Raw genomic sequence first — 25,979 nt, 5'->3', positions numbered from 1 at the left:
TCCTAGATTTTGGATTTAGTACAAAGACACGGGACGTCTCGTTGCAGGCGATTTGCTCGGGTTTCAACACATCGCGTCACTTTGCCTCGACTTGTCCGAAGAGAATCCCGTGATTATATCATCCGGCTGCGGCTCAGATAATGAACGGCAAATCGGATGAAACCCACCTGCAGGTTTGTTATTTGGAAGTTTTGGGGAAAGTTTTTTTTTTTTTCATCCGAATCGCAAAGGAAGTGAACATGGCTGAGTGCTGGAGGATGAACGACGGTGACGAGGTGAGATAAGGATGGGGGATGTGGGAGGGCAGGAGGGAAGGCAAAACGGAGGCAGGTGGGATCGGGGATAAAGAGAAAAGAGAGAGAGAGAGAGAAAAAAGGGAGAGGGTTGAGGGAGGGGAGGGCTGACTGGAAGGGGTCGGGTGGGGCATTGTATGGCCAGAAGCAGTGCAGGGCACACAATCGCTCGAGTTTAGCAGAAGAGGCACCAGAAGTCGAGAAGGCACAACAATGATCTCCGAGAGGCTCATCTACTGCCTGACCCTGGTCGTCATCGTCGTTGCGACATTATCGGGTAAGTGCATCGATCGCATCGCATCTCCTCATTGTGCATTGGGGGGGGGGGGGGTGTGGGGGGGGGGGGAGCTTTCGATGAGCCTCGACCTTCCATCTCATCCATGAGAACATTCTAAAATATGATTTCATTAGCAGGTTGATGATTGGAAAACAAAACAATATAGCCCTTGGCAAACTTTTCCATGGCAGCGCAACGAGCCATACATGAGGCTGTGTGTGCTTGGGGCACATTAATTGCTGAGGGGAGAAAGAAGCAGATGCAAGTCAGTTCATGCCAGGATGAGATCGTCCGGATTGAGCTGGTAATGTCGAGTTGCGAGCGGAAAGAGCGATCATCATTAAAAAGGAGAAAGAGGTCGGGCTCGGCATGACTGCACATCCTGTTCGTGCCTTGCCTTGGTGTCACGCACAAGGAATCCGACCGAGAGCTTCGCGCTTCGTACATGTCTTTCAGACAAAGAACAGTATACCCCCAGCCAGGCGGCACGATTTTACTTTTATAACCTCCTGGATTATTTTCTCGATACAGAAATCCCAGATGAAATGAGTGTTCGCCATGAAATCGAGAGAAAACGTTTGCTTCGAACTAATTCCTTCCTTCCTGCTGGTGGACTTGGCAGCATGTCTTCGCATTAACTTTTAATGTTTTTCCCATGCCTGACATGTGTTGTATATATATATATGTAAAATTATATATATATATATATATATATATATATATATATATATAAATAAAATTATATATATATATATATATATATATATATATATGTATATATATATATATATATATATATATATATATATATATATATATATATATATAATATAATATATGTACACACACACACGACACACACATGCACACATGGAGGTGGAGGGATACTTTGAGACCCGGTAGATCTCTGCTCCATTTCCTGAGGCCCACCCATGTGTGGGATGGGAGGCAAAAACGACTTGCATGCACACACACACACATACACACACACACACACACACACACACACACACACACACACACACACACACACACACACACACACACACACACACACACACACACATACATATATCTATATATCTATATATCTATATTCATATTTGAGCCCTGTGTGTGTTTGCTCTGATTTTCCGGCCACACCTTTTGACCCACAGAGCTCAAAATTGTCATGAAGACTCTTCACTCCCCCAGTGTGATTTTGCACTATAAACCTCCCTCCCCCAATCCCCAACCCCTCCCCACACCGACCACCACCCCCACCATGTGTTTCCTTCCATATATCGGGTACTCCCTTTCACCCATGGGCCTCGCTCACACTTGGCATGAAGAATGTCCACTCCCCCAGGATAGTTTTGCACTTTGCCCCAACACCACCCTCATTACCCCCATCACCCCCCTACTGTGTGTGTTTGTTCTGATTTGACACCTACACCTTTTGACCCACGGGCCTCAAGCTTGCCATGAAGACTGTTCACTCCCACAGGGTGGTTTTGCATGATACTCAACCCACCCCCCACCATGTGTTTTCTGCCATCTACCGGGTACACCCTTTCACCCATTGTGCTCACTCATACTTGCCATAAATGGTGTCCGCTCCCCAAGAGTGTTTTTACACTTTTTTCCCGCTTCCTGCCTCAACCCCCCAACTCATTAACCCCATCACTCCCCGACTGTGTGTGTTTGTTCTGATTCACCGGCCACACATTTTGACCCACGGGGCTCAGACTTGCCATGAAGACTGTTCACTCCCCCAGGGTGGTTTGTGCACTACAAGCCTCCTCCCCAATCCTCTAAACCCCCATACCAACCCGACCATCCCCTACTATGTGTGTTTGCTTCCATGTACCGGGTACACCCTTTCACCCAAGGGGCTCACTCACACTTGGGATGAAGAATGTCCACTCTCCCAGGAATGCTCCTGCATGCGGAATTGCCGATGATAACCGTGCAATGGGCACCAGTCTCACAGCCACGTTCATTAACCTACATGGACTTGCGGAAAAGCCCGTTATAATGACAGGCGCCCATGTTATATTTTCACATCATTCAGCCTTGAATAACGCTGTATTTAATTCATGGATGCACCGAACAATGCGTGTGGAATTGTCGACGTGGAAGTGCCACACCGGAAGGAAGTTCAGACAGTGTAGTGGAAGAGATAGATGTTTGCCAACACTTTCACCTTTCCCCCATCGGTCCAAACACCCCCAAGACCTCCCCCCCCCCCCCCCCCACAACCCCACTCCTTCCATCCTCATTCCAAACTCAGGTTCACCCTGGCGACCAGGTATCTCCCCCCTTCACTTCCCCTCCCCCCACCCACTCCCACCACATTCCTCCTGATCCCACTCACTTCCCCCACCTTCCCCCACCCCCAACATACTCAGATCTCCCCAGGCATAGAACGGGTATCTCAGCTAGAATATAGCCTATTCTGTAACACACATATATATATATATATATATATATATATATATATATATATATATATATATATATATATATGACAGAATAGGCTGCACTAAGGGGTGAAATATTCTAGGGAAAAACAACATGTAGCAATCAATGAAGCGTGACCACATTTGCAGTGTCTTTGCTTTTGTGTTTCTGGAAATAATTACTGTATTTACAAAACTATGCATTATATGTCCTGTTTTACCTTTTTTTATCAACAGTACAAATGCATATTTATGATTTAAGGACAGTTATCACCTTTATCTTCCATGAAGAGTAAATGCTTACCAGTTCTTCTTCAAATTGGGTGTGGCTGTCACATGAGCGTTTGCAGATTTGAGGTCTCCATTTATTTATTTCAATACTCTCTGAAGGCTTTGCCTGAATTTTGTCATGGAAGTGTTTTTTGAGCGTTGTTTGCAAATGCTCTCTTACATATGCTGAATGTGGCTGTTGCTTCGCATCATTTTTCAGGGTGTGGCTGTATGGCCACTGATGCGGTACCTCCATTGATTAGGATAGGGATTTATAATTTGGCTCAGGCACTGACACACAATGTGCCCACATTTTAAAAAGAAACCAAGAAGAAGAAGAAGAACCACCTGAATAGGCTATTTTTCTCCGCAGAGCGGGGGTTGGCCTTTTTCGGGCACCTTGGTCCCCTTTTTGAAGCAATGTTTTATGGCCAGATGCCCTTCCTGCTGGCAACCCTGTTTGTCACCCCAGCCGCTAAGCCAGCACCCTAACCCCTAAGCTGGCACCCTAACCGCGAAGCCAGCACCCTAACCGTTAACCCATCACCCTAACCGCTAAGCCGGCACCCTAACCGCTAAGCCAGCACCCTAACCGCTAAGCCAGCACCCTAACCGTTAACCCATCACCCTAACCGCTAAGCCAGCACCCTAACCGCTAAGCCAGCACCCTAACCGTTAACCCATCACCCTAACCGCAAAGCCGGCACCCTAACCGCTAAGCCAGCACCCTAACCCCTAAGCCAGCACCCTAACCGCTAAGCCAGCACCCTAACCGCTAAGCCAGCACCCTAACCGCTAACCCATCACCCTAACCCCTAAGCCGGCACCCTAACCGCTAAGCCAGCACCCTAACCGTTAACCCATCACCCTAACCGCTAAGCCAGCACCCTAACCGCTAAGCCAGCACCCTAACCGTTAACCCATCACCCTAACCGCAAAGCCGGCACCCTAACCGCTAAGCCAGCACCCTAACCCCTAAGCCAGCACCCTAACCGCTAAGCCAGCACCCTAACCGCTAAGCCAGCACCCTAACCGCTAACCCATCACCCTAACCCCTAAGCCAGCACCCTAACCGTTAACCCATCACCCTAACCGCAAAGCCGGCACCCTAACCGCTAAGCCAGCACCCTAACCCCTAAGCCAGCACCCTAACCGCTAAGCCAGCACCCTAACCGCTAAGCCAGCACCCTAACCGCTAACCCATCACCCTAACCCCTAAGCCGGCACCCTAACCGCTAAGCCAGCATCCTAACCATTAACCCATCACCCTAACCGCTAAGCCAGCACACTAACCGCTAAGCCAGCACCCTAACCGTTAACCCATCACTCTAACCACTAAGCCGGCACCCTGACCGCTAAGCCAGCACCCTAACCCTAACCCCTAAGCCAGCACCCTAACCCCTAAGCCATCACCCTAACCGCTAAGCCAGCACCCTAACCGCTAAGCCAGCACCCTAACCGCTAACCCATCACCCTAACCCCTAAGCCAGCACCCTAACCGCTAAGCCATCACCCTAACTGCTAAGCCAGCACCCTAACCGCTAAGCCAGCACCCTAACCGCTAACCCATCACCCTAACCGCTAAGCCATCACCCTAACCGCTAAGCCAGCACCCTAACCGCTAAGCCAGCACCCTAACCGCTAAGCCAGCACACTAACCGCTAAGCCAGCACCCTAACCGTTAACCCATCACTCTAACCACTAAGCCGGCACCCTGACCGCTAAGCCAGCACCCTAACCCTAACCCCTAAGCCAGCACCCTAACCCCTAAGCCATCACCCTAACCGCTAAGCCATCACCCTAACCGCTAAGCCAGCACCCTAACCGCGAAGCCAGCACCCTAACCGCTAACCCATCACCCTAACCGCTAAGCTGGCACCCTAACCGCTAAGCCAGCACCCTAACCCCGAAGCCGGCACCCTAACGGCTAAGCCGGCACACTAACGACTAAGCCGGCACCCTAACCCCTAAGCGGCACCCGAACCTAATGGCACCCTAACCGCTAAGCCAGCACCCTAACCGCTAAGCCAGCACCCTAACCGCTAAGCCAACACCCTAACCGCTAAGCCAGCACCCTAACCGCTAAGCCAGCACCCTAACCGCTAAGCCAGCACCCTAACCGCTAAGCCAGCACTCTAACCGCTAAGCCAGCACCCTAACCGCTAAGCCAGCACCCTAACCGCTAAGCCAGCACCCTAACCGCCAAGCCAACACCCTAACCGTTAAGCCAGCACCCTAACCGCTAAGCCAACACCAGGCTTAAAATAAACCAAGGAATATCGAATGTCTGCAAGATAATACGACCACATGTGACAGTCGGCTTTGTGTCCTGTTTGAAGGAAGGGCAACTCATTGATACAACGTTCCGCGTAACACCCCCACGGTAGTTTGTCGTCAGATCAAGAATCCAACCCAAACTAGGCAGCTCAAAGGTGAGCATGCGACCTCGGAAATATCACGTCGGCCATTTCCAAAGTCTCATTTATTTTTTCACAGTCATTCGTGTGTTAGGTTTTAACATACAAAAATACATTTCTCTCCGAGTGTTGAATTTAACAGTTTAAAGTCAATTTAACTTCATATTTGAGTTTTGTCAATGTTCTTTTCCACTAGTATTATACTTTTTACTTCTCATAATCCCGAGTATGACACAACTTCATGACTCTCCTTTAAAAGTCTCTCCAGTCTTTGTTAACGTTTTTGAAAGAAGAACAAGCCTCCGCATAGCTTGAATATCCCCGAGCGTTTGTGCACAATGCTTCAGCTGTTTGCCTGGTTATTTTTGGAAAGGTGAGCAGGGTTGGTTGAAAATGAACCGCAATCTTCATTGCTGGTGAGAAGTTCAGTTTTGGGACCACAGTACAGTATTGCAGACTTAACTGCAATGTCCTGTAAAATGGACTTGATGTGTGCAATTCTGGTTCAAAATGCATCTTCCTGGGGCTTTGTTTGCTTCAACATTATGTCATTTACAAAATTCCTCTGTGTTATGTCTTTAAAAAACATTATTTGCATGAATTATTCTTTGAAACTTGGACTTTGGGCTTATGTATGCCTTTATAATCTATACCATGATGCACACAAATATTTTCTCTTGAAGGATGGAAGCATCACTACTTGGAATAGGGAGTGCATGCTGTACATTCGCTTCTTGGGTTAAGTAACCTTTTTGTTGTAGTGGTGTACTGATGTGTGCTATATTATATGGGTATAGTAATGACAATATTCAACTGTAACACACACACACACACACACACACACACACACACACACACACACACACACACACGCAGCAGCATTGAGACAGGGATGATTACCCTCGCCAGAGGAGAGGGTATTGCATTTGAGTCCGTTTGTTTGTCAATATGACAATATTCAACAATATGGCGGCCGAAACAAACAGTTTGTCTGTTTATCCGCACAGAATAAATATGATTTTCTATGCAACCGTTGGTCCGATTGACAGGAAATTTTCACTATAGGTGCAACTCCACCTGTATAGTTTTTTTAAATGATAATTATGACGTCACAGGTCACGTGCTTCGGCCGCCATCTTGGAAAAATCGAAAAAATCTGCACCTTCATATCTCGGAAAGCACTGAATAGAAAAAATTGGGACATGGCTCATTTAAAGAGCTCTCCATGGGGAATAAAATATGTTAATGATGATGTCATAGGTGCCTCGATTATGACATCATAATTCGACAAGTACAAAACCTCATCCAATGAAGATGAAATTTCTTGAGCGCCATGTCGGCATAAACTGGTGGAGAAAAAAAAAATGATGACGTCATCGGTCTCATGGTTCGGTCGCCATCTTGGAAAAACCGAAAAACTTTGCACCTCTATATCTCCGAAAGCGCTGAATATTTAAAAAATGGAGACATGGCTCATTGTAAAGAACTCTCCATGGGGAATAAAATTTGTTAATGATGATGTCATAGGTGCCTCCATTATGACGTCATAATTCGACAAGTACAAAACTTCATCCGATCAAGATGAAATTTCTTGAGCGCCATGTTGGCATAAACTGGTGGTGAAAAAAAAATGATCATGACGTCATCGGTCACGTGGTTCGGCCGCCATATTTGTTTTAATGCAAAAGCCTTAAAAAAACACTGAAAATACATCCTGGCGAGGGTTTGCAATCTCTGATTGCTCTTTTTTTTATCCTGGTGAGCAGCAGGAAGACAAGGGAGAACAATTGAGCAAAGAAGAGGACGAGGAAGATGAGGAAGATGATGAGATGAACAATGCATATTGGGAGAATATTTATTCAGAGAAATAGAATGGATGAGATTGAAAACACTAAATGGACAAAATACTATTTAGGAGAACCAATAGACCACTCAGAAGAATGATACCAAAATCATTCCCCTTGAAGGAAATCAATACCGTGAGCTTTGCATTGGCACTTCTCATTCAAGAAGAAGTATCAATGCCGTAAGAAGAACAAATCATCCGTTGCACACAGAGACCAAGCACCACCATGGAAATGGAGACTAGAGACACAGAGAGAGCAACTAAGAAAGGAAACGGGACAAAGCCAACAATTCATTATCGGAAACCAAAGCTCAAAGCTAATGGAGAGAATCAATATAAACAAACAAGTCTAAAATTGAAGACAAAGATGTACGTAGAGGTAATGGTTGCTGTAAACAAACTCAAAATAGTAACTAGAACTGCACTCAGTAGAGAGCATCCCTCCGCCAGGTACGTTTTGTTTCCCACTAATAGGCCGGATCTGGATTCGGACCTGAACCAAAATCGAATCAGCTTTTTTGTCACTCAACCAACTCATCCCCCAAGTTTAATCATAACTCGTCCATAACTTTTTAAAATATCATGTTACATATAACTTATCACCCGATCTCTCAATGGTGAAGAATCACTTAAAAATTAAAACAATACTCGTATCCGAATCCATATTCAGATCTTCACCAAAATCGAATCGATTCGGTCTTTTCACACACCCAACCTCTCCACTAAGTTTCGTCCAAATCCGTCCATAACTTTTTGAGATATCCTGCTATATGTCGTTTTTGGCCCTATCTCCCAACGGTGAAGCATCACTTTAAAATTATATGATATCGATCCTGATTCGAATCTTCACCAAAATTTAATAAAGTCTTCCTTGTCAGACACCCAACCGGTCCACCAAGTTTCGTCCAAATCCGTCCACAACTTTTTGAGATATCTTGTTCACAAAGAAACAAACAAACAGACAGACATGGGTGAAAAATTAACCTCCATCCACGTTTGGTGGCGAAGGTAATGATAGCAAGGAAGATAAAAACTACGACAAAGTCAACAATGTGGGAAAACAAAATCATGTTTGAAAATAACCTGAAAATATTATACGGTGAACAAGGGAAACAAAAGCAAAATGCCCCCGAGAAGGATGGACTAGAAAATTTCTTGAAAGGAATATATGAAGACCCAAAATAACACAAAAAGGAAGCGGATTGGATCCAAAACTTGGAAAAGAAAAAGCAACACCTAAAGCAAATGCCCATAGTTACATTTGCTGAAGAAGAAGAAGAAGAAGAAGAGGAAGAGGAAAAACTTGCAAAAACACCAAACTTTAAAAGCCCAGGTTCAGATGGAATTCCAAACTTCTGGCAACGAGATGCTCTCCACAATCACTATGCTGGAGCATTCAACAACATTATCCAAGAGGAAAAGGTAATGGATTAGTGGCTCGCAGAAGGTAAGACCTTCCTCATCCCAAAATCCGAAGAAACTCAACTACCTCATAAATACTGACCAATAACTTGCCTACCAACACCATACAAACTTCTGGCAGGAATTCCCACAGAAATGATGATGTACCACCACCTATCACAACAAGGAGGTTTAGATGCAGAACAGAAGGGATGTAGAAGAGGTCGCTATGGATGGCAAAAAATCCAACTAGGAATTAATGACCCAATATGAAATTTTGACAAGAATAATCTTCTGTTTTGACCACTGTGATCCTAAGTCCCCAGCCCTGGAGCATGAACCGGGTGTCAAATCCCAAAAAATCGTTACATATTTCATGAGTCCCCCAATGTTTATTTCATGTATATAGTTTAACCAAAAAATGATAAAAAATGTGCCCATAATTGCATTTTTGGCATTTGACCTTTTGAACCCGGGTTTAAAATATTACTACTCTCGCATCTTCTTGCCATGTGGTGATCATAGCTATCAAGTCTGGTGATTTTTTGCACGAGCTTTTAGGAGGTGATAGCTTGACGCACAGACGAACGGACAGACGGACAGACAGACAGGCAGAAAGATGGAGCCCATTACAATATCCCATCATTTACAATATCCCCCCGTTTACAATATCCCCCCATTTACAATATCCATCCGTTTTTTTTAAGTGTAGGGATAATTAGTGAAGCGGTACTCCGATGACATTCAAATGTAATTTGGCCTAGATAAGTGTGCCAAATGCATATTCGTACAAGGTAAACCAACAAAAATGGACAACATAAAAATCGACTGAGATACAACAATACAGGAAAGGAACTAGAAAATGAAGCATTATATTTATACCTCGGAGTAGAAGAGGACCACAAAATATGTCACAAAGAAATGTGCGAATAATTGCCAAAAAGACCAGCATAAAATGAGGCTGATCCTGAAAACATACCTTTCTCCAAGGAACAAAATAAAAGCCATAAACCAACTTGGAATACCAGTATTCCAATAAAGTTGTGGAATAATAAACTGACCACAAGCAGAAATCAATAAACTGGATATTAAAACAAGGAAACTCCTCACCATCCACAAAATGTTTTATAAAAATATGTGCATCCCGATAATGTACCTACTGAGATTAGAAGAGGTAGCGGCCTGATGGAGCTCAACCAAGTGCACAGAGTGACAACAGCAGGATTGGCTGAATATGTGAAAAGTTCAACACACTACCAAACACAATTTGTACACAAACACAAAGACATCAAGCCATAAAAGGTATCCCTAACCCACCAACTAAAAAAAATTCCAAAGACAAGTGCGAATAGAAGATGTAATACGTGAAGCCGAAACAGCAACGAATACAGCTCCAACAATTGCAAAAAAGAGAAAAGGCAAATACAAAGTGAAATATCAACAGATGTACACCGACAACTGGGAGAACAATAAAAGAGCAGGGAGTTATAAAAAAGAGTTGGACATATGGAGACTGTGAGTCTGTGAGTGGAGGCTGTGAGTTGTGGCTGTGAGTGTGAGTTGTGGCAAAAGAAGGCTGTGAGTGGCTAAATATAGGTCAGCTCAACTGGGATGGAGAACCAATCATATAAATGTCCGAGACAAAGGACACGACACGAATGGCCTTAAGAAGATGGCAGGACTGAGTCAATCGGGCAGGTGTAGATTATGCAAGGTAGAAACAGAAAGCATGAGCCACCTCCTGTCAGGATGTAAAAAAACAACTCATGTCAGAGCAGCTGTACATACACCCAAAGGCACAATAAAGTAAGGAGAGTAATCCATTGGCACATCTGCAAAAAATTCAATATCCCATTTTTGGAAAACTCGTGGAAACATGAGCCAAAAGCACACATTGACAACAGGTAACACTCACATACTACTTGATGACCCCATGGAGTATGAACTTAGAAAACAAAGCATTGTGACTGGAAAAAGTATTTAGGTACAAAAATAAAAGATGGCATTACTAATTGAGGTGTCAATACCTAGAGATTTTGATATAAATGATATAAAAGATATTATTATTGTTTGATAAAATAATAATTTGATTTGATATAAAAGACCTAAACAATGCAGAAATCAAGAAAATCACCAAATCCAGTATCAATATCTCAAAAATGAAGTGAAAAGATCTTGGAAACTGAAGAGTGCTGACATTTTTTCAGTGATATTTGAAGCAATGGAAAGGATAAAAATCTTACAGAGATTTTAAACAATCCCTGGGAGTATCTATCTATAATTCCAGTAATCTCTGTCTGTACGTTTGTACGTTTGTACGTTTGTCTGTGACCGCTGTTTCTCGACAACCACGGGTCCGATATACTTTTAACTTGCCAGGTATATTGCTGGGGACCCGAGGATGTGCCTTTTCAAGGTTTCATATTAATCGGACAATTACTTACCGAGCTATGTCCAAAAAACGATTCAACCAATCAGAGAGCTTGCAGAGGGCTTTGCGAATGGACCAAACCATTCATGTAAATAGAGGGGGGGGGGGGTTCTGTGGTCGTTGCGAATGGACCAAACCATTCACATCGAATCATCGAATCACATCGAATGGACCAAACCGTTCGCTTTGGACCAAACCATTGCATGTAAATAGAGGGGGGGGGGGGGGGTTCTGTGGTCGTTGCGAATGGACCAAACCATTCATGTAAATAGAGGGGGGGGGGGGTTCTGTGGTCGTTACTGCCACGTGGTTTCAAAGTTTTTTTTTGTTGTTGTTGTTTGCACGCATGTTTTTTTGCACCCACGTACGGGCACGCCCTAGGATGTTTACACACACACACCCCTACACAAATTTTTTTTTTTTTTTTTTTTTTGGCAAGGAACGGGCACCCACGTACGGGCACGTCCTAGCTTATATATAGTACGGGCATGCCCTAGTCTATCTATAATTCCAGTAATCTCTGTCTGTACGTTTGTCTGTGACCGCTGTTTCTCGACAACCACGGGTCCGATATACTTTTAACTTGCCAGGTATATTGCTGGGGACCCGAGGATGTGCCTTTTCAAGGTTTCATATTAATCGGACAATTACTTACCGAGCTATGTCCAAAAAACGATTCAACCAATCAGAGAGCAGCGAACGATCGCGTGTGCCGAACGTGGAGGACACACTCTGCCTCGGATGGCACATTTGAGAGCGTATTCATTTATTTCACGTTTGCAAACTATGTTGGCGTTAAACTACGTTTTAAAACTAATAAAAACGAATTTGCGATTCATTCGCTTTCCTGCGCGTTTGTGCACGCGATGGCGATTTCTTTACCAAACTCCGGAAGCCGTTCGCTTTGGACCAAACCATTGCATGTAAATAGAGGGGGGGGGGGTTCTGTGGTCGTTGCGAATGGACCAAACCATTCATGTAAATAGAGGGGGGGGATTGTCACTGTACTCGCAAGCCGTTCGCCGTTCGCTTTGGCGTTGCGAATGGACCAAACCATTTCATGTAAATAGAGGGGGGGGGATATAATTTTAGATAGATATATAGTACGGGCATATATATAGTACGGGCATGCCCTAGTCTATCTATAATTCCAGTAATCTCTGTCTGTACGTTTGTCTGTGACCGCTGTTTCTCGACAACCACGGGTCCGATATACTTTAAACTTGCCAGGTATATTGCTGGGGACCCGAGGATGTGCCTTTTCAAGGTTTCATATTAATCGGACAATTACTTACCGAGCTATGTCCAAAAAACGATTCAACCAATCAGAGAGCAGCGAACTATCGCGTGTGCCGAACGTGGCGGGCACACTCTGCCTCGGATGGCACATTTGAGAGCGTATTCATTTATTTCACGTTTGCAAACTATGTTGGCGTTAAACTATGTTTTAAAACTAATAAAAACGAATTTGCGATTCATTCGCTTTCCTGCGCGTTTGTGCACGCGATGGCGATTTCTTTACCAAACTCCGGAAGCCGTTCGCTTTGGACCAAACCATTGCATGTAAATAGAGGGGGGGGATTGTCACCGTACTCGCAAGCCGTTCGCTTTGGACCAAACCATTTCATGTAAATAGAGGGGGGGGATATAATTTTAGATATAGATATAGTACGGGCAATGCCCTAGTTACTACAAATGGACTACAGATGGAATCTGTCCGGGGCTCCATGGCGAGCTTGAAAAAAGCCTTCGGAACAAAACTTTAGGAACAAGAAAATTTCACAGCTTGGTCCATGAATCGTGATCACTTATTGAGACGTAGGTAGATACATCGAGACCTGGGAGGACTCCATCCCATCTTCTGCAACCCGCATTTGGAGATAACAACCAAGGTGTAGTTAACAACCAACGACACACACACACACACCTGCTAATCTGCTGTGCAGTACCTACCTAAGCAGTCCAATCGATTGCCTACATACTGTCATTGATTGGGCAAAAGATTGGAAGGACATACATAGCTGCCATAGAGCGATCTGCGTACAGCGAATAAATCCATTCTGGTCCTAGCTAAACTAAAATATGAAGAGCGGATGATGTAGACAGGAGTTTATACATTAGAAAGGGGCGATTATGAGGGGATCACATTGGGATATTTAAGATAATGAACGGTATGGACAAAATAATGTGTAGAAATAGTGAGCCATGTTAGTGAGGAAGTAGTGGTCTTTCAATCAAATTAGATAATGCATGAAATTGTCTCCCTGGAAATGTGAACCAGTATAAACAGTAGATAAGTGTAAACCGAAATGAGATAGGTATATCTAGAAGCATTGGGACATAGATTTTGAACTGGGGATTTGGACATTTTGGACCTGGGACTGCATTGGGATTTGGGACTGGTACCGCATTGGGATTGGGACATTGGGGTACATAGATTTTGGCAGTATATATGTTGGAACCCATCTGTGGATCGGTCCCATCGGCCGATGGGTCTGACCCATCTGTGGATGCACGAGAAATGACAATGCAGACCCATCGGCCGATGGGTCTGCGCCATCTGCGGATGTGTTGTTCACCTTGAAGGAATGTGTATGCAGCAATGGTGGATGAGTATGTTTATTTGAACCTAAAAATAAGCAATTGATGTCATAAATGTTTATAAAGCAGTCCGTGACATGTGGTTTGTCGATAACCGTTTGTCGATAAGATAAAAATAAGATAATGTCGCTCCATTTAAAAACGCTGTTGGAAGGTCAGGATCCTTGCCACCAAAACTACATTTACCCTCGCCATCACCTTCATCAGCGCCTGCCACTCTCTACCCTGCCACCATTCCCCTCCGCCATTATCAGAAGAACACCTAATGTTTTGTATGAATGTTGAGTATGTTATGTAAAGCTTTACTAAAACTGCCATGTATCTGTTAATTACAAAATGTATTGACAAAATGTATAAATAGATGGGTAGAAATAGATAATAAAACATTTAAAAATCATCTCTGTTAAATTCCTACCACATGTAATTCCAATGACTGTGTACCTGATTGAAGAGCACCATTCTGTCAACACATTCCTTCAAGGTGAACAACACATCCGCAGATGGCGCAGACCCATCGGCCGATGGGACCGATCCACAGATGGGTTCCAACATATATACTGGTTGTGTAGCTTACCCTTGTTTGCGTAATGATGTACCTGTGCAGTGATTGTGATGTCTGAGAGGGTCTCATGAAAAAAATGAATATGCTCTCGATATCTGTTCATCCTTCACCCAAGGATCCCATCAATCCCCCCAAAATAAACAATCAAATAAATAGCAGTACCTGCTCCACTGTTCCCCTCCAAAGTCCTATTAATGCAGTGGATAAAGCACGGGCATGATGGGCCAAATGGCCTCCTCCTGTGGCTTACCTCTTCGGTCCCTAAAACAACCCCGCAGGCAAGGAAGTTATTTAACTATGGCCCAACAAATGAGTTTGGTGAAGTGAATAATATTTGCGGGCAAGCTCTTTCGGAAAAGAATGAATGAAAGAAAAATCATTACAGTTGCCGCTGGACATGGCAATTTGCCACAGAAACCTGTGAACTTCAGAGGGATTCCACTTGATAATTGTTTTTCATTGTTATGATTTGAAACGTTATCCTCAACCCCCTGCAGGCCTGCTTTTGTCCAAACATGAAGTGAGGTGTGTCCTATGTCCCCTGGCCCAGACCATGTGAAGACAATTGACAGGATGGAGGAAACAGGAAGGAAACTTCCGTGCGACCCTGACCTGAAACCCGCCCCCTCGCCCCCATAGCCTTCTTCCTACTTCTTTGCCCTCTGTTTCTATCACTTGGCACTGCATGAGCCTCTGGTCCTGTCTGGAAAATGTCACCGAGGACATTCACAGCCAATGCGTTCCTGTTTATTACACCAGAGGGTCAGGGATTAAATAAAATGTTATTTTTTAAAAGTCACTCTGACCATCCCATAATTTGGACCTTATTTCACATATGTCAAACTTCTGTCGTTGACGAGAAAGTAACGGAGGACGGGGTGGGGCGAGGGGGCGGGGTTTGCACTTTCCAGGCATGTGGACTATTGGTCATTAGAAATCTGTGTGAGAACTTTCCAAGGATGAGGACTTTCCATTCCATTGGGGGAATGAGACTTAGATTGTTGCTGCACTTGCATTAATTATTCGGGCGAGTTCATGCAGTTATGTTCAGGCTAAATTTCAAATTATTAAAAGTATTTTTTTTGGCCAAGTCTTTCATGAACCAGCTGGCAAGGCCTAACGTTTGGGCAAGAAATTGTAATTTGTCCAGGGTGCCGGAGATAGCCCGCGTACTCTTCGCGAAGGTCACCAAGTGGGATCATTAACGAGGGACGGCACACACATATAGTCCTACAGGTGTGCATGACAAAGGTTTAAACTGTCACTGAGAGTCACAAGAGTGCAATGGCATTCTAGAAATGGTCTCTGAGTAGCAAAGAGATTGAACAACAATGTCAAATGGACAAAATGTGCGACTGGAGTGTTCAAAGATGAAAGCCTTCGAATTCGAGCAAGTCATAATGCTGTAGGGAAAGGCAAGATTTAAAAGTAATGCAAATCCCCTCAAATTAACCAGTGTAGCGGCTACCGCTGGGTATACACATTCGCCTTGCACCTACCGAGGACGCGGAGCGATCACCATGCCGGGCTCGTCCAGGACGCCCGGGCATGCCCGCTCTCGACTTGCCAGGCCTCGTCCGGGACGCCCGGGCATGCCCAGACACGCCCGGGCATGCCCGCTCTCGACTTGCCAGGCCTCATCCAGGACGCCCGGGCACGCCCCCTCTCACCTTTCCCGGGCAAACGCTCCGGGATAATGTTTATATATATTGCTGCCCGATAAACGGGCTTTTCAGAGTACCCGAGTTGATTTGACACAATAAAGAAACTCGGACGAATTCCAGCTTTTTGTCGCGTCCATTCTTCCGATTTACGTTGGAGCACAGCTCCTACATTGGTGACCCGACATGAACATGGCAGTTACCCTCAAACTGCCTACCTTCTGGGAGGCTCACGCGGCGGTTTGGTTCGCCCAGGCGGACTCCCTGTTCGCCCTGCGAGGCATCACGGTCGACGACACCCGCTTCCACCATGTGGTAGCAGCGCTCGGCTCCGCCACCGCGGCCCGCGCCCTGAGCCTCCTCGAGAGCCCGCCAGCCGCTGACAAATACGACGCGATTAAAAAGCTCCTCCTCGACGCTTTCGCTCTCTCATCGGCGGAACGCACACGGCGCCTGCTCGACCTGCCCGAGCTCGGCGACACACGCCCGTCCGAGCGAATGGACTACATGCTTTCGCTGCTCGGCGAGCACTCTCCGGCATTCCTGTTCCGGGAGCTTTTCCTCCGTCAGCTGCCCAGCCAGGTACGCCTCGCCCTGGCAAGCACGACGAGCACGGATCCCCGCGCCCTCGCCAGGGAAGCCGACAAGATCTCCGTGGCAGGCCAACGCATTGGAGCAGTGACCTGGAGCCCACCGCCATCCGAAGCAACGCCCATGGCGCCCGAGCACCCGGCACGGTCGACGACCGAACTGCCGACGCAATTGGCGGCCGCTACCCCACGCAGACCACCTCCAGCACGACGACCGGGGCCTCCACCTGACCAGGCATGGTGTTATTATCATGCCAGGTTCGGACAGAAGGCCCGGACATGCCAACACCCGTGCACCTTCACGGCTGGGCCGGCGTTCATTACCAGCCATGAGCGCCGGCCACACGGGCAACTTACTTTTCATCAGGGACAAAGCGTCCAGACAGCGCTTCCTGTGTGACACCGGCGCCCAACTGAGCATCATATCCGCCTCCGATCAGGACAGGCAGTCTGCGGTTTGTAGCCCCTCCTTGGTTGCGGCCAACAGATCGGCCATCCGCACCTTCGGCCCACACAACGTCACCCTCTGCTTCGGCGGCCAACGCTTTAATTGGACTTTTGTAAACGCAAGCGTGCCCATGGCTCTGCTAGGCGCCGACTTCCTCTGCGCACGGACTGCTGGTGGACGTCCAATGGCGTCGCCTCATCAACTCCGAGACCTTCAGCTCCCTGGCATGCACATTGAGCAGCTCCGCTCCGACCGAGCTGGCATGCGCCCTCCCGGCGGCGAACGAGTTTGCTCGCCTGCTCACGGAGTTCCCGGCCCTCATGCGGCCGACGTTTTCGGCCGTCGCAGTACGACATGGGATCGAGCACCACATACCAACCACGGGCCCGCCGGTCTACGCCAGAGCCCGCCGCCTCGACCCAGCCAAGCTTGCCGTGGCCAAAGCTGAGTTCGACGCTTTGGAACACCTCGGCATCGTGCGGCGCTCCGATAGCGCGTGGGCTTCGCCACTACACATCGTCCCAAAACCAGGGGGCGGCTGGCGCCCATGTGGCGACTACCGCCGCCTTAACGATGCTACCACCCCCGACAGGTATCCGTTCCCGCACATCCAAGACTTCTCCGCCCGTTTGGCAGGACGGGTCATTTTTTCAAAGATCGATTTAATACGGGGATACCACCAGGTACCTGTCAGGGCGGCCGACGTCCCAAAAACGGCCGTCATCACGCCGTTCGGCTTATTCGAATTCCTGCGAATGCCGTTTGGCCTCAAGAACGCGGCTCAGGCGTTCCAGCACTTGATGGACGGCGTGCTGCGTGACCTGCCGTTCCTCTTCGTTTACCTGGACGACATCCTCGTCGCCAGCACGTCCCGGGCCGAGCACCTAATCCACCTCCGAACACTGTTCGGGCACCTCAGCGAGCATGGCCTCATAGTCAACCCGGCCAAATGCCACTTCGGCACGATGGCCGTTGATTTTTTGGGCCACCACATCACCAAGAACGGGGCCGTGCCGCTGCCAACCAAGGTCGAGGCCATCACCACGTTTCCGCGTCCCCGCTCCATAAAGGCCCTGCAGGAATTCCTGGGAATGGTGAATTTCTATCACTGCTTCGTGCCCCGCGCTGCTCAACTCATGCGGCCCCTCTACGAAGCCCTCCGGGGCAAGCCAACCAAGCACTACGTCGTCTGGTCCGCAGCAATGGATGCGGCCTTTAAAAGCTCAAAGCGGGCCCTCGCCAACGCAACAATGCTCGCTCACCCGGTGCTCAACGCTCCCATCGCCCTCACCACGGATGCCTCCGACTACGCGGTGGGCGCCGTACATGAGCAATGGGTGAACGGGGTTTGGCAGCCACTCGCTTTTTTCAGCCGGCAACTCCGGCCGAACGAGCTCAAATATAGCACGTTTGACCGTGAGCTCCTCGGTCTACACCTGGCCGTTCACCATTTCCGCCACCTCCTGGAGGGCCGAACCTTCACGGCGTCCGTCGACCACAAGCCGTTGGTTTACGCAATGGCCAAGGTCATGGAGCCGTGGTCGGCCGGCCAACAGCGCCACCTCTCCGCCGTGTCGGAGTTTACCACAGACATCCGGCATGTCACCGGCAAAGACAAGGCCGTGGCCGACTGTCTTTCTCGGGCCAGCGCGACCGTGGTCCACCTCGGCGTGGACTTCGCGCTTATGGCGGCGGACCAAACCACCGACACCACGGTGCAAGCCCTCTGGGCGGCGGACACGGGCCTCCGCCTGGCCGACATCCCCTTCGCGGACACTGTCCTGCTCTGCGACGTCTCCCAAGGCCAGCCTCGCCCCATCGTGCCTGTTACCTGGCAACGCCGCATCTTCGCCTCCCTCCACGGCCTTTCCCACCCGGGCCGGAAAGCTTCCCAGAAGCTGGTGTCGGCGCTATTCGTCTGGCACGGCCTTCGACGGGACGTCCGCGATTGGACCAGCACCTGCACAGCCTGCCAACAGGCCAAGGTCCACCGACACACCCAGGCCCCGCTGGCACCTTTCACCGTGCCCGAACGACGTTTCGACCACATCAACATGGACCTGGTGGGCCCCCTCCCCCCATCATGGGGTTTCACACACCTGCTCACCATGGTGGACAGGACCACCAGGTGGCCGGAGGCCGTTCCCCTCGTCTCCACCACCACCGCCGACGTGGCGCAGGCTTTCATCGCCACCTGGGTCGCCCGCTTCGGCGCACCGGCGGACATCTCATCGGACCGTGGACCGCAGTTCACCTCCGAGCTGTGGGGCGCGGTCGCCCGCAACCTGGGGGTCAAGCTCCACCGTACTACGGCCTACCACCCCCAAGCCAACGGGTTGTGCGAGCAATTCCACCGCTCCATGAAGGCCGCGCTCATGCCTCCGCACGGCCCCCAAGGAGGACCTCCGGGCGTCCACCGCCGAGCTTGTCTCGGGCCAGGCGCTACGCGTCCCGGGCGAATTCGTGCCCGACGCTGCCAGTCCCTGGTCCGCAGCTCACCAGCACTCGGACCTCCAGGAGACCGCCCGACGGTTTGCCCCCGTGCCAACGTCCCACCACTTTGACCCCCAGTCCTACGTCCCCCCAGCGCTTCGCACAGCGGGGTACGTTTTTGTGCATCATGACGCACATCGGGGGCCACTCAGGCCGCCGTACAACGGGCCCTTCCGGGTCCTGCGACGGGACGACAAGTCGTTCGTCATCGACATCGGCGGCAGGTCGGACCGGATTGCGGTGGACCGCCTCAAGCCGGCGCACGTGGACATCGACCAACCGCCACGGTTGGCCCTTCCGCCACGGCGAGGCCACCCCCCGTCCACGGTGCCCCCCACTCGACTGCCCACCACCACACTGGACCCCCCCCCCACGACCCGCTAGGGGTCGCTTCGGCCGGGTCATCAGGACCCCCCTGAAATTGACCCTGCCGGTGCACGTCGATTCTGGGGGGACGTGTGTAGTGGCTACCGCTGGGTATACACAATCGCCTTGCACCTACCGAGGACGCGGAGCGATCACCATGCCGGGCTCGTCCAGGACGCCCGGGCATGCCCGCTCTCGACTTGCCAGGCCTTGTCCGGGACGCCCGGGCATGCCCAGACATGCCCAGGCATGCCCGCTCTCGACTTGCCAGGCCTCGTCCAGGACGCCCGGGCATGCCCCCTCTCGCCTTTCCCGGGCAAACGCTCCGGGATAATGTGTATATATATTGCTGCCCGATAAACGGGCTTTTCAGAGTACACCCTGACCACCCTGACCTGAAGTACACCCTGACCAGCGCTCACGGTGGGACGGCAAGGCAACCAGAAGGGACGAGGTTCTCCTGACCACGTGGCCCTCGATCTGGGAAGCGAGAGGCGTTCCATTAGTGGACGCGCCCCTCACGCCCGACTTTTGGGCGGCCCCGGCAGGCTGTTTGTTTTGACGCTCCATTACAGGCCCCGCACCCCCACCTCCGGGCCGACCGGGCGACCGGAATGAATCCCGGTGTCCCGATCCGAACCTTCAGAGCGGGCCGGCTGGGGAGTGACTGGCACCCCGTACCTGCACTTTCCGTCCCTGCGGTGCTCTATTGTTTCCATCTGAAGTGTTTCCATCTGAAGTGTCTGAAGTGTTTCCATCTGAAGCTCTATTGTGGTGCTGCGCACACACGACTCGATTGCCAGAGAGGTAGGCCACAACGCGTTGGTACAACAAGAGTCTTTATTAAGAAAGTCTTTCAGTCTTATTAAGATTAAGATTAAGATTACGTCTTAAGAGATTAAGACTTATTAAGACTTATTAAGACTTAAGATTAAGAATTAAGACAGCCTCAAGGCTGTCTTTCCCTCGTGGTCCCCCTGTGCTGTCTTTCCCTCGTGGTCCCCCTGTGCTGTCTTTCCCTCGTGGTCCTCCTGTACTGTCTTTCCCTTGTGGTCCCCCTGTGCTGTCTTTCCCTCGCGGTCCCCCTGTACTGTCTTTTCCTCATGGTCCCCCTGTGCTGTCTTTCCCTCGCGGTCCCCTTGTGCTGTCTTTCCCTCGCAGTCCCCCTGTACTATCTTTCCCTCGTGGTCCCCCTGTACTGTCTTTCCCTCGTGGTCCCCCTGTACTGTCTTTCCCTTGCGGTCCCCCTGTACTGTCTTTCCCTCGCGGTCCCCCTGTACTGTCTTTCCCTCGTGGTCCCCCTGTACTGTCTTTCCGTCATGGTCCTCCTGTGCTGTCTTTCCCTCGTGGTCCCCCTGTGCTGTCTTTCCCTCACGGTTGTCAGCTCTTTCACGAGCCTCGATTCAGTATACAAAAAAAAACAAAAAAAAAAAACCCGAGTTGATTTGACACAATAAAGAAACTCGGACGAATTCCAGCTTTTTGTCGCGTCCATTCTTCCGATTTACGTTGGAGCACAGCTCCTACACCAGCAAATTTTCGTCCACTGCAGGACCAAAGGCCTCCCTCAACTCATGTTGATGGGTTTTTGCAATACTCCTATCCACACTTACTAAGTCTGTGTTGTTGAGTGTCAAAATAATCAAATCCACACCTGCCAATGGAGAAAAAAACCAGACCTTTACCCTTTGTGGAAACAGCCCAATGACTTTGTTGTAATAATAATTTTTTTAATATAATTTTTAAAATAATAATGCTGTAATCTACATATGAGGGGCAGTCAATAAGTAACCTTAAAATATTTTTCACAACTTGTTTATTGCATGTATGTGTGTAACAACTGTTATTTTTCAACATAATCTCGATTGCATTCATGCATTTTTTCCAGCGCTTAACTAAGGCCTGGAATCCTCCATAAAGAAATATTTTGGCTGCTTGTGTAGCCATTCATGCACTGCCTCTTGGACCTCTTCGTGGATCGGAAAGTGGTTCCACCAAGCGCCTCTTTAAGTGGCCCAAAGATGTGGAAATCCGAAGGGGTGAGGTCTGGCGAGTAGGGTGGATGAGGAAGACACTCAAAATGCAGGTCCTCGATTGTTGCAGCTGTAGAGCGGGCAGTATGGGGCCGAGCATTGTCATGCTGCAGCAAAACACCGGTAGTGAGTAGTCCACGACGTTTTGATCTGATTGCTGGTTTCAGATGATTTTAAGGAGGTCGCAGTATGATGCACTGGTGACTGTGGACCCTCTGGGCATGTAATGCTCTACAAGTGGGCCTTGCTTATCCCAGAAGCACGTCAGCATCACTTTTCCAGCAGACAGCTGTGTGTGGGAATTTTTGGGCTTCGGTGAAGTTGAATGGCGCCACTCTTTGCTTGCCCTCTTCGTTTCTGGATGAAAGTAGTGGACCCAGCTTTCATCCCCAGTCACTACGCGCTGTAAGAAAGCGTCACCTTCTGTTTCGTAACGTCGCAAAAGTTCTTTACATGCGTCCACTCGTCGGTCTTTCAGTTCGGGTGTGAGTTGTCTTGGCACCCACTTTTCAGACCCTTTGCGGAACCCAGCACGTTGTGAATGACATGGTGTTCTGAACCATGGCTAATGTTCAATTTGAAGACTACTTCATCCAGCGTAATATGACGGTTTTCCCTCAGCACGCGCTCAACTGCAACCATTTCTGGTGTGTGACGCCGGCCCGAGCGAGTAGCGTCTTCCACACTGGACACTCCACTTTTAAACTTCCTGTCCCAGTCGTACACCTGCTGCAGCGATAAACATGCGTCACCATATTGCATCTTCATTCTGCGATGGATTTCACTGGGATTCACACCCTCACTTCCCAAGAAACGGATGACAGAACGTTGATCCTCCCTGGTACAAGCTTCTAAGGGAGCCGCCATCTTGGAACTGCTCTACTGACGTCATACGCTCAATGTTGCCAGATCTAAAATAGGCAAAACATGACTCTTACCCATAGATATAACACATGTCGTCTACAACTACACACATTACGTTCTTGAATTTATATCGCCATTTTAAGGTTACTTATTGACTGGTCCTTGTATAATAGAGCAAGAATAAGTGTTTGTATGCAAAGGTGGGCGGTCCGCTTCGAAAGTCCGCTTATCCGCTTATCCGCTGCAGCGGACTAACGTTTTCGAAGCGGATAAGCGAATCGGAACAACCCCCGGAAACCGAAGCGGATAAGCGTAAGCGGACTACCGAAAAATTAAAGCGCATCGCGATTCGCCAAATCAGCTGTTAGCCTGAGCCGTTACTCTAGAATTGTGAATATTTATTTAAGTGAATAATAAGTGAAAACTGAATATTTTATTGGACGCTAGAGCGGCAATAACGTCAAGATGGAGAGATTTCTGACTCTCCAGCCCAGCGGCAGTGCCAGGGACAGGCACACGAGCGACGCAAACCAGCAGTCCCAGCACAGCGACATCCACAACCCGGCGGTCAACATGATGGGGGACGTGGAGGACAGTCAGGAGATCTGCGCCCTGACCCCTCAGCTCGCGCGCAGCGAGAGCAGGATGTCGCTGGACTCAATCGAGTCGGCTGAGATCAACGTGACAATGGACACAGACAATTCCAGCCTCAGCCAGAAGTGGAGGCACATCGCCCCCTTCTTCAAGGTCGTGGACAGCAAGGCCACGTGCACCAAGTGCTCAAAGACACTCAAAGCCCAGCCCGGATCAAGTTCAAACTTGAAGGTGCACTACCAGAGGTACCACGCCCTGGCTGCACCGAACTTCGAAGCCCTCGTCTTCATGAAGGGCAACCTCCAAATCCTCAAGAAGGCCCACGAGGTGGAGGAGGAAGACGAGGACTAGTCAACAGACTGCTAGTCTGTTGACTAGTAGACTCTCTTGTCAAAGAAAGGACGGGCAAATTGATTTTTCTTTAATGTAACTTGCATATATTAAAATTATATTTAAATTAACTGTAGAGTAGAGTAGAGTCGAGTGGAAAACTTTATTTCAATAAATTTTGAATAAATTTTATTTTCAATAAAAATGTATATTTTTGATCTTAAAAGCTTTGTTTGTCTTTGTAGTAGTTAGAAATGGCTATTTAGGCTTAAAAAGAATTAAATTCCCTTTAGAAACGTCAAAAATCGCTTTAAAAACGTCGAAGCGCTTTTAAAAAATCGAATCGAAGCGGATAAGCGGATAACCGGTAAGCGGACTAAGATTTTCGGCCGCTGAAGCGGATAAGCGAATCGGACTACACGGGCTGGCGGAGCGGATAAGCGGTAAGCGGACTTAAAATTTTCCGAATCGCGCCCACCTTTATTTGTATGTATGTATGTGTGTGTTGTATGTGTGTATGTATGTATGTACTCATTCATACATGTATGTATGTATGTATATTTATGTCTGTATGTATGTATGTATGTGTATGTGTGCATGTATATCCATTCTATACCCATTGATTGCACAGCTAGCCTGACACCACCCACGATTGTAACACAAAAAAATCATACGTCCACCATTTTGGTGCTATTTGTAATCTTAACATTAACTTTCTGAATATTCTAAAGATTGCAAGTTTGGGGTTATGACACACTGTGAGACATTAAGTAAAACATGGTCTACCTGTAACTTACAGTAAGTTAGGTTCATAGCACGTTTCTCATTTCACATTTTCTTTCATTAGCATGTATGTGTTCTTTTTTTTCTCTTCTCTTTTTCTCTCTCTCTCTCTCTCTCTCTCTCTCTCTCTCTCTCTCTCTCTCTCTCTCTCTCTCTCTCTCTCTCTGTCTCTCTGTCTCTCTGTCTCTCTCTCTCTCTCTCTGTCTCTCTGTCTCTCTGTCTCTCTCTCTCTCTCTGTCTGTCTGGCTGTCTGTCTGTCTCTCTCTCTCTCTCTCTCTCTCTCTCTCTCTCTTCTCGTCTTGCACCCTCTGCCCTTTCCATGCTTTGTCTCCCCCCCCCCCCCGGTTTCTTCAGGATGCACACAGTCCCCCATCAACCCCCTTCTGGTGAAACTCCCAAAATCCAGAATCACTACTCCTCTCCACTCATTCCTCTTTTTTCCTGCACTTGGAACGAACTTTCACATTTTCTTCAATCTCAATTTTTCCTCCAAGTCTTGAAGATAGCTGTTCATCACCATCTCAGATTGTCCCCAATCAAAAACCATGATATTTTTTCCTTCTTTAACCCCACCCTAATCCCTCCTAATTTTCCAGCTTTTCCTCCTTGGAACTTTCTTCTGTAACCATCTTATGCATGTGTGTTTTGCATCCTGTTTTCATCTGTTACATCCTGATATGTTCAGTGTACTACCTCTTCCATGAGCCTTGACTATATATAATTTAATGGTGATACGAGATATACATCGTTTTATGTGGAAAGCCATTGTCTACCTTACCCACATGTTTGTGTGTAAAACAGCCATCTCTTGAAACCCCTTTTTAATGTTCTTATCTTTGTAATCTGTCCTAAATGTTATTTTAAACCTTTTGACAGGCTATCAGATGCGAGTTCAGGCGGGAAAGTTGCCCTCACTCAAGGAGCGCCAAAGGCATTGAGAGACAGGTTGGGTGAGGATTCTCCCCACCCCCAGACTGGGCCCCAGACCAATAGCGGCTGAGAGGGGAAGGGATAAGTGCACCATGGATGCGAGTGGTGGCACAGGCTATAAAAGGCGTGGTACAAACGGCATGACAAGAGATGCCAGAAGACCTCGTTGGGGAAGCCGCACACGAGCTGCAGAGGGTTTCTCCACAGTACGACGCATTTGGCTGTCACAGCCTCTCGTCAACACCACACTGCAGGCCACGCCCACTTCTCCCTCATTCTGGCTTCTTGTCTGCAGGTTGAACTGTCTCTGCAAGTCCTTGTCTCAACCTGGAATTGAGCTGCATCCTG

At 48.3% G+C, this 25,979-nt stretch overlaps 1 protein-coding gene across 1 annotated transcript in view; it reads left to right on the top strand.

Moving 5' to 3' along the window:
• The first annotated feature begins 349 nt into the window (after window positions 1-349).
• The window catches only part of LOC137413126 (uncharacterized), a 74,792-nt gene continuing 49,162 nt past the window's right edge, over window positions 350-25,979 (top strand). Inside the window, exon 1 of the mRNA XM_078776726.1 lies at window positions 350-570. Coding sequence (XP_078632852.1) covers window positions 507-570 — 64 coding nt within the window. The 5' untranslated portion in view covers window positions 350-506. The remainder of the gene's footprint in view (window positions 571-25,979) is intronic.

The sequence above is a fragment of the Myxine glutinosa genome, chromosome 4 (genome assembly GCF_964187855.1).
Source record: "Myxine glutinosa chromosome 4, kmMyxGlut1.1, whole genome shotgun sequence".
Classification (NCBI taxonomy): Eukaryota; Metazoa; Chordata; class Myxini; order Myxiniformes; family Myxinidae; genus Myxine; species Myxine glutinosa.
The sequence above is the reverse complement of the archived record's forward strand: the minus strand, read 5'-3'. Positions and strand labels throughout refer to the sequence as shown.